This window comes from Quercus suber, unplaced genomic scaffold (genome assembly GCF_002906115.3).
Source record: "Quercus suber isolate HL8 unplaced genomic scaffold, Cork oak 2.0 scaffold_156, whole genome shotgun sequence".
Lineage (NCBI taxonomy): Eukaryota > Viridiplantae > Streptophyta > Magnoliopsida > Fagales > Fagaceae > Quercus > Quercus suber.
Window position 1 is genome coordinate 56,428 of NW_027069617.1, and position 10,417 is coordinate 66,844.

The 10,417-nt window shown below is 36.2% G+C and overlaps 1 protein-coding gene across 1 annotated transcript; it reads right to left on the bottom strand.

Annotated features, from left to right (window-relative positions):
* Positions 1-8,242: 8,242 nt before the first annotated feature.
* Positions 8,243-9,206, bottom strand: LOC112006771 (histone H1). Its single transcript, XM_024039086.2, is given in 3 exon segments — positions 8,243-8,906; positions 8,997-9,025; positions 9,028-9,206. Coding segments are annotated over 3 exon segments (474 nt in total). The 5' UTR covers positions 9,077-9,206; the 3' UTR covers positions 8,243-8,510.
* Between the last annotated feature and the right edge of the window lie 1,211 nt (positions 9,207-10,417).

Genomic DNA, 10,417 nt, shown 5'->3' on the forward strand with positions numbered 1-10,417 from the left:
AAATACAAAAAAAATCAGTTTAAGTACAAAACTCTTGACATCATTATGTTTAACCTGATTTTCTACTAAAGGTATAACTGTATCACTATTTTAAAAGGTATAAAACTATATATTTGTACAATAATTAGCATAAGAAAAATAATATGTATCACATGGTTCTCAATTTTCAAAGTCATCCACTCATCGTGTATTCGTGTTTAACCTTTTTTTTTTTTTTCTTCTTTTTATAATTCAATATTTAAGTGAGGAGAGATTTAATCTTTAGATATTTTCTGTAAACAACCAAAAAAAAAAAAAAAAAAGCCAGTTTAGGAACAATACTCTTGGCATCATTGTGTTCAACTTGATTTTACTCTAAAGAATCAAAATGAAAATCTTATGGAGAATTATTAAATTATTTCTTTGCATCAGTAGGTTTATTGTTTTTAAAAGGACCCAGTTAAAAAAACACAGCTTAATCAGTTAATTATTGTCAAGCCTTGGTATTGTCTCGTTATAATAATATTATTATCCCATTAATTAGTAACATCAATAAAGCGAACAACATCAAATTTTATTTTATTTTATTTTTTATTATACTGAGATAAATTTAGGTAGCAAAAAAATAAAAAGTAAAAAAAGGAGGATATCTGGATATGGTTCACAGCTTTTGAAGGAAGAGTGAAATGAGGTGATTCTTTTTTATGAGAGACTTGAAGCTCATTGTGCGCACCAATACGGATCATGTCCATCATTTTTCGTAGGTTATAATGCAAGGCAATTGACGCCAAGTACCAATGGATCCAGATAGGGTTTCTAGTTTTCAGAAATGTGCTCTCTGCTCTCATCACATGCCAGTGGAATATTTTTATCATGTTCTACTCCTAACTTTGTTTTGAGTATAAAGGGGTGAACGAAATGACATAACGCAATGGAGATCGGGACGAGAGAGAGGATAATGGGCTCGTGGGTGGGCATATTGCTGCGGGTCCACCGTCGAAGTGCAAGGATTTGGCTCTTCTGTAGTAGTAATTGTACGTGCTTCTGTTATAAAGTATGCATCGCTCACTTCATAAAAAAAAAAAAAAGGGTATACATGGCCCATTGCATAGGCAGGTTACATTTTGTGTGGTGTTCTATCGAGAAGAAGCTATCTATATGATTAGTGGTTAGCTCAAGTGATAAAGTTTCTGATTCTTGAATAAGAGATTTGGGTTTAATTCCCGTTTACCTCAAAAATTGATTAGTGTCTTAATCTGATGATAAAAAACTATCATTATGAGTGGACGCTATAGATTGAAATTCTCTCTAAAAAGAAGTTATTGGTAGAATATAAAGTAAGAAAACCAATAAAGTGGGACAAATAATTTGTATTCTTTAACAAAGAAGCATGAAGGAATAGAAATTGTGGGGCCAAAGAATTTGGCAACCCCGGCTCATTTTATACTGAGCCCAAGGCCCACGTCGAGGAAGAAGGAAAGTCCGAGGATAAACGAAGAAGACCCAAATTGCCAAGGAGCATCGCCGAGGACAATCCTGTCCTCAGTCAACCAAGATCATGGAAAGAAAGAGCAGCACGCCATCAAAGGCAGCCTCCCAGAGTATTCCAAAAAGACGGATGAGCGCAATGGGTCAGCCATGGGAGCATGGTGGAGGAGCAATTCAAGGAAAAACTGTCACCTTCGCATTAAATGCCCACAACTAACATTCTGACCGCATTGATGAGGAAATGATTCCTGAACAGTGCTACCTCGGTTACCGCAGCTCACAGAACGTCAGAGAGGGCGTTTGATGGAACAGACACTCAAGTATATACTTAGATGATCAACAAGTGGAAGGTCAAGATCGTTTAAAGAGAACTATATAATAGGAGAAACCCACCATAGAGGGCAGGTGGTTGGAAAAAGGGAGAAAAAGCACTATGGCAATCTCAAGAACTCTTGTAACCATTGTCACCCAATATATACAAGAGCAGAGCTCCTCGAATTGTGCCGAGGAAAAACTTTCTTTGATAAACTTAGTTCATTCCTATTTAAAAAATAAAAAATAAAATAAAATAAAAAACTCATTCTTACTGTTATCCATGCACTAAAATTTAGCTCTTTGACCCATTCTCTATAAATTTATTGTACTGGGTTCATTGGGCCAAGATCCCACTCATTTTTGGGCTTAGTCTGAAAATCGTGACCTTACAATTGGCGCCGTCTGTGGGAAGAGCTTGTGTGATAATCAGTGCAACGAGTAGTTAAGATAGGATCAGACCCTCATCGACCAGAGTCCTTGGGGAAAGCCATTATGGTGGCCAGTTTACTATGCGAGTAAGATACTACATGAGGCACACACAGTTGTTGCCCTAGCTTAGCTTCTGCTTAAGTCTATACTTCGAAAAGCGGATTATACAGGGAGGATTGCTAAATAGGGGACAGTTCTAGGGGCTTCTGATATCAAGTACATGCCTCGTACCTCTGTCTGGGGTCCAGTCCTAGCGAATCTAGCGGTCGAGTTCGTTGGACCTCCATTAGAGGAAGTGGCAGCAACACAGAGCGATTCAAGGAGGCTCCGCAGCGAGGCTGGTTCTGGAGAGTATATATTGACATCTTCTAATCTACCAAAGTGGTTAAACGGAACCTTAGCTATGACGAGTCCTCGAACCTCCTGCTTTAGGGGAATTAACACACACTAGCAATTATCTAAGTGTTGGTTAGAACTAAGGTCTTGCATGACTCCTCGGACCACAAACTTATGGGGAAACTAACAACTTTTGACAATGATCTAAGTGTTGGACAGAACCAAGATCTTGCATGGCTCCTCGGACCACAAACCTATGAAGAAACTAATAACTTTTGACAGTTATCCAAGTGTTAGACAGAACTAAGGTCTTGCATGGTTTTCAAACTCAAACTTATGGGGAAACTAACAACTTTTGACAATTATCTAAGTGTTAGAAAAAACCAAGGTCTTACATGGCTCCTCGAACCACAAACCTATAGGGAAACTAATAACTTTTGACAATTATCTAAGTGTTGGACAGAACCAAGGTCTTGCATGGCTCCTCGGACCACAAACCTATGGGGAAACTAATAACTTTTGACAGTTATCCAAGTGTTAGACAGAACCAAAGTCTTGCACGATCCTCGGACTCAAACCTATGGAAAAACTAACAACTTTTGACAATTATCTAAGTGTTGGATAGAACTAAGGTCTTGCATGGCTCTTCGAACCACAAACCTATGGGAAAACTAATAACTTTTGACAGTTATCCAAGTGTTAGATAGAACCAAGATCTTACATGATCCTCGAACTCAAACTTATGGGGAAACTAACAACTTTTGACAATTATCTAAGTGTTGGATAGAACCAAGTTCTTGTATAGCTCTTCGGACCACAAACCTATGGGGAAACTAATAACTTTTGACAGTTATCCAAATGTTAGACAGAACCAAGGTCTTGCATGGTCCTCGAACTCAAACCTATAGGGAAACTAACAACTTTTGACAATTATCTAAGTGTTGGATAGAACCAAGGTCTTGCATGACTCTTCGGACCACAAACCTATGGGGAAACTAATAACTTTTGACTTTTATCCAAGTGTTAGACAGAACCAAGGTCTTGCATGGTCCTCGGACTCAAACCTATGTGGAAACTAACAACTTTTGACAATTATCTAAGTATTGGATAGAACCAAGGTCTTGCATGGCTCTTCGGACCACAAACCTATGGGGAAATTAAAATTTTTGACAGTTATCCAAATGTTAGACAGACCAAGATCTTACATGGTCCTCAAACTCAAATCTATGGGGAAACTAACAATTCTTGACAATTATCTAAGAGTTGGACAGAACCAAGGTCTTGCATGGCTCCTCGGGCCACAAACCTATGGGGAAACTAATAACTTTTGACAGTTATCCAAGTGTTAGACAAAACCAAGGTCTTGCACAGTCCTCAGACTCAAACCTATGGGGAAACTAACAGCTCTTGACAATTATCTAAGTGTTGGACAGAACCAAGGTCTTTTATAGCTCCTCGGACCACAAACCTATGGGAAAATAAAAACTTTCGGCAAGCACTTAAGGGTTGAACAGAATCAGGGTATTGTACGAATCCTTGGACCACATGCTTTGGGAAAATTAATGCTATGACATCTCTTTACAAGTGCTTAAACAGAACCTAAGGTGTGCCTGGATCCTCAGATCAAACGCTTGGGGAAAACCGACGCCATGACGTCATTATAAATGCTGAACAGAGCCTTAATGCACAATGGTCCCCTCGGATGACTTACTTTAAATCCAACATCCTTTCATGGTTGCACATTTGTGATATAGAGCACATGGTTATGTTCCTGATTATTCCTACATAGTTAATTTATTTAAAGTTAACAGCCGAGTGCTATTGTCAGTTTTGTTAAAGTCAAGATGACAACTTTTTGTTACCGTTAACAACACCAGTTCCAAGTCCCATTGGAGGGAAAAATAACAACACACACATTAAATAATTACTGCTATGAAAGGAAAAATTCATAAAGTAAAAAGTGCAGTCCTTTTTATTAAATAAAGGAAAGGTACATCATACACCAAATGGCTTAGGCAAGCTTATTTTAAAGATAACTATAAAAAGAGAGGCTAAGGCAGGCTTGTTTTAAAGCTAACTATAAAAAGAGAAAGCCATGGGAATGGTAGATTCGCAATCTTGTTCCAGCAGCAATTGAGCTAGTATGGGCGGTATCGACGATGAGAAAGAAGAAGAGGCGGAAGCGCCTGATGGCCCCATTTCTTCTAACTGCAAGATGTCCTACCATCAAGGTGAGACCCAAGCTTTGTCGCACCGAAAGTCTGATGTGATCTACGCCTGCTTCGGTTCTTAGCTAAAGGAGATGGATCTTCTTTCTTGCTCGGTTGAAAGGTAGGAACATCTTTGGCCTCTACTTCCTTTGCCTCAACTGCGTCGTCCAGGATCTGGGCGGCATTCTTGGTTCTTAAAAGGGGTTTAGCTTCCTTGCCCTTGCCTTTATCCAAGGTCATCTCATTCCCTAGGTCTTGATCACGATCTTGGCAAGGTCCTTGGAAATGCTTGAAGGGTTGAAAACTTGAAGTTTCTGCCAAACTCAAGGATTTGTAAATGTGAAAGAACGATTCTCCTAGAGTGCCTTATATAGAAGGCGAAATCTAGCGAAACTTAATTCGCACGGAATTCAAAGAAAGAGTTACAAACGAAATAACTCCTGCCCAATTTCCGAAGAAATCCTTGAATGTTAGATTTCGCTTCACAAAAGTATTAATGAAGGCATGCTCCATATACCGAAGCGCCAGGAACGTGCCTTGGGTAGGTGAAGAGACTTAGGTACTGACGGAAGACAAGACTTGACAAGCCGTGACAAAGACCCGAGGACATCAAAATTCTCATCTCCATCCGAGGAGCTGAACAGCAAGATTTTGAGGGGCTATTGTGGGGCCAAAGAATTTGGCAACCCTAGCCCATTTTATACTGAGTTCAAGGCCCACGCCAAGGAAGAAGGAAGTCCGAGGACAAACGAAGAAGGCCCAAATTGCTGAGGAGCATCACCGAGGACAATCCTGTCCTCGGTCAACCAAGATCATGGAAGGGAAGAGCGACACGCCATCAAAGGCAGCCTCACAAAGCATTCCAAAAAAAAGGACAAGTGTAATGGGTCAACCATAGGAGCATGGTGGAGGAGCAATTCAAGGAAAAACTGTCACATTTGCATTAAATGCCCACAACTAACGTTCTGACCGCATTGATGAGGAAATGACTCTTGAACAATACTACCTCGGTTACCGCAACTCACAGAACGCTAGAGAGGGCGTCTGATGGGACAGACACTCAAGTATAGGCTTGAATGATCAACAAGTGGAAGGTCAAGATCGTTTAAAGAAGACTATATAATAGGAGAAACCCACCATAGAGGGCAGGTGGTTGGAAAAAGGGAGAAAAAGCACTATGGCGATCTCAAGAACTCTTGTAACTATTGTCACCCAATATATACAAGAGTAGAGCTCCTCGAATTGTGCCGATGACAAACTTTCTTTGATAAACTTAGTTCATTTCTGTTTAAAAAAAAAAAAAAAAACTCATTCTTACTGTTATCCATGCACTAAAACCTAGCTCTTTGACCCACTCTTTATAAATTTATTGCACTGGGTTCATTAGGCTAAGATCCCACTCATTTTTGGGTTTAGTCCGAAAATCGTGACCTTACAAAAATCATCTATATATTCCATCAAAAGAAAAGAAAAGAAAAGAAAAGAAATCATCTATATTATTTTTTGTGTTTTACTTTATATTCTGCCAGTTATGAAATCCCATGTGTCTTTTTTTTTTTTTTTTTAAATTCTAAATCGGTAATTTTATAAAGAAAATAAAAAGAATAAATAGACTTTATGCTCCATCAATTGTGATATTCAATGTGTTCAATTTTATTTTTCATTTTAAATTTCAGTTATTTTATAATAAAAAAATTTTAAAAAATTAAATAGACTTTGTGATCCACCATTTATGATATTCCATGTGTTTGATTTTTTTTTTTTCATTATTTTAAAATTTAGTTATTTGAGACATACAAGGAAGAAAAGATGAACTTTTAACACAAAAGTACATCATAGATTCTACTAAAAAAATTATTATAACTTTTAAGGGAGAATGATACCTATCATAATATACTATCTTAAACAGTATTTGACAATTATGGCATTTCACTTTAATGTGTCAAAAGAGTTGCAAACGGCCCAAGTTTTTACTAAACAAAAAGGAGGTTTCAGTGAAGACAAAGAATGGAGTGTAGATCTTGGATCTGATCTATCATGCATTGTCGATTACTTAATGGGTGGGTTATTGTCTATTGCATTTTCTTGTCATTTTTTTTTTTTTTGGGGGGTGGGGGTGGGGGGGGTTGTTTTTGTCTTGTCATTTGTTTTGGCAATAACAAATCATTTTGATCTTATCACCAATAGGAGATGTAATGGGTGTAATAGTAATTCAATTAATAAATTTATTATCAAATAAAATATTTGAGATTTAATTCAAACAAAATATAAATTCTACCGAATGAATCAAAAGAGTGCAAAATAAAGCAAAGACGTGCATCGTGGCATTTTGAAGTTGAATTTCATTCCTTATAATGAAAGCTAATAAAGAGTAGCATAAATGTATAGAGACAGTGGAAATACAGGTCTTCCTTGCTTCAAAGTCACGCAGGGAAAGGAAATAGGTATGATGGCAAAATTCGTAATAAAAGAACCCCACCCCCCAATCCCGATGTACAGGTTATTTTCACATTTATATATTGAGCCCTCATTCGGTGCTAACCAAATTCTCTCCTACTTTAATTAAAATGCCACTCATAATTGCTAAGCAATCAAATTCATGCTTTATAAGCTGGTAACAACCAGATGCCAAGCATCCCTATTGTCAACAAGGTGCTGCAATAGGAAAATGTGACCTGTATTTAAAGCAAAAGCCAATTGAGCAACAACAAAAATTGACTATTGGCAACAAATTATTCGCAATCAAGCGCGTAAAGAAAATCACACTTAGAGATATTCGCCCAATTTATCAACATGACAAGTCGACTTAATCTAATTCAACCAGATGTTGGAAAGGTTTGTTTTTTGGGTTGGTGGGATGGAAATTTTTATTTGAAATTTGGTTTGAGTTCGCAAAATTTCAACCTAAGTAAACTCAATCTAATGTTAAAAAAAAAAAAAGAATATTCAATTTATCAATTGATGTATTTTAAATTTTTGAGTCTTAGTTTAAATTTGTTAATTTGATCTATTTTGGCATGTTAAATTTAATTTAATTTAATAATATTAGAAACTTTTACTCATTTGTGTAAATTGTAATTATTTATTGAATAATATACTTTATATAGTTTAATGAAAACCTATTTTTTAAAATGATCCCAACTCAATCCATATACTCCCTCAAAAAAAACTCAATCCATATGAGTTGGGTTGAATTAGATTTTAGAAGTATTATGAATGGGTTGAGTTAGAAATTTCTTAACTCGAAAATATTGGGTTGAATAACCTATACTTAACCCAACTTGAAGCCATGCACATCACTAAATTCACACTAAACTAGATTGAGAAAGCAATTTTGTTTTTAGTCAAATCCACCCCCTCTAATTTCCGGTTCCATTTCATCAATATCCTTTCAATGAACTGCAATTTCCCCAAAGAGTTCTCCAATGGCCACAGAAGTACATAAAAACAACATTAAGCAAGATTAACTAAAAAGTAAGAATTACTTTAACCAAACATAAATTTCATTTATCATTCAACATCAACTACAAACACAAACCACATTCCACAACCATATCCAATGGACCACATATAAACTTAAGGAGTACCACATAGGAGTATATACCATATAGTACCTAGGTAGCAACAAAGTTAAACAATACAACATTTTCTATCTTAAATCTTAATAAATACTACTACTACTATTCAAGAACAACACTAGCTAGTTCTTTGAAGCACTCTTCCTCTTCATTGGTGTCAAGTTCTTCTTCTTCTTCAATCCTCTGGAGTCTTAACCTGACTTAACCTCTTCATCTTCTTCGCACCCGCCACTGCCTTCTTTTTCTTCTTCTCTGGGGTCTTAACCTGATTGAGCCTCTTGGTTTTCAAACCCTTCTCCGAAATCTTATTGGCCTCGTTTTCCTTGGGCGTCACAGCCTTCTTAGCGTCATTTTTGCCCTTCTTTTTCTGGGTCTCTTTCACAGCCAACTTGAAAGAGTTCTTGATTTTCATAAGCCTCTCCGACTTGACAAACTTCTTCAACTGCACAGATAAGACTTTCTTGAAGTTTTGTGGCAACTCTTTCTTGTACTTGTCATCTATGAACTTCGCTATCGCTGGTTGGCTCGACCCTGTCCGGTCCTTTAGTGTTAATATCGCCTCGCTTATCATCTACCAAAAAAAAAACATCAAAATTAACATCAAAATTATTGTTCAAAAATAAAATTTAAAAAGCAAAGATTAAACGGGATTTTAAGGGACCTCAAAGTATGGAGGATGGAGGGTCGAGTTGGACTGGAATTGGTGGCTTTGTTTTCGTTGTCCTTGCTTGATTTCGCCATTTCTGAAAGTCTTTTGGAGTAAGGAAAAAAAAACTGTTTTGTGTGTGTACTTTTGTAAGAGAGATTAAAGACTTTTAAGAGGGATTTTGTGATGGTATTTGAATTTCAATTTTGGATTTGGATTTGTAATGGCGGGATGGTTGTGGGTCACGTAGGGGTATTTGATTGGTGGGTTTGTGAGGCGAGAAATGGGCCGTTTTTCACTCTCCAAGTTATACATTTTCCACTTTGGATTTGGACTCCAAATTCGTATTTGTATTTGTGTGTGTGATCGTGGGCTAAAAATTGGTGATAAGATCAAAATGATTTGTNTAAGATTTAAGATAGAAAATGTTGTATTGTTTAACTTTGTTGCTACCTAGGTACTATATGGTATATACTCCTATGTGGTACTCCTTAAGTTTATATGTGGTCCATTGGATATGGTTGTGGAATGTGGTTTGTGTTTGTAGTTGATGTTGAATGATAAATGAAATTTATGTTTGGTTAAAGTAATTCTTACTTTTAGTTAATCTTGCTTAATGTTGTTTTTATGTACTTCTGTGGCCATTGGAGAACTCTTTGGGGAAATTGCAGTTCATTGAAAGGATATTGATGAAATGGAACCGGAAATTAGAGGGGGTGGATTTGACTAAAAACAAAATTGCTTTCTCAATCTAGTTTAGTGTGAATTTAGTGATGTGCATGGCTTCAAGTTGGGTTAAGTATAGGTTATTCAACCCAATATTTTCGAGTTAAGAAATTTCTAACTCAACCCAATTCATAATACTTCTAAAATCTAATTCAACCCAACTCATATGGATTGAGTTTTTTTTGAGGGAGTATATGGATTGAGTTGGGATCATTTTAAAAAATAGGTTTTCATTAAACTATATAAGTATATTATTCAATAAATAATTACAATTTACACAAATGAGTAAAAGTTTCTAATATTATTAAATTAAATTAAATTTAACATGCCAAAATAGATCAAATTAACAAATTTAAACTAAGACTCAAAAATTTAAAATACATCAATTGATAAATTGAATATTCTTTTTTTTTTTTTAACATTAGATTGAGTTTACTTAGGTTGAAATTTTGCGAACTCAAACCAAATTTCAAATAAAAATTTCCATCCCACCAACCCAAAAAACAAACCTTTCCAACATCTGGTTGAATTAGATTAAGTCGACTTGTCATGTTGATAAATTGGGCGAATATCTCTAAGTGTGATTTTCTTTACGCGCTTGATTGCGAATAATTTTGTTGCCAATAGTCAATTTTTTGTTGTTGCTCAATTGGCTTTTGCTTTAAATACAGGTCACATTTTCCTATTGCAGCACCTTGTTGACAATAGGG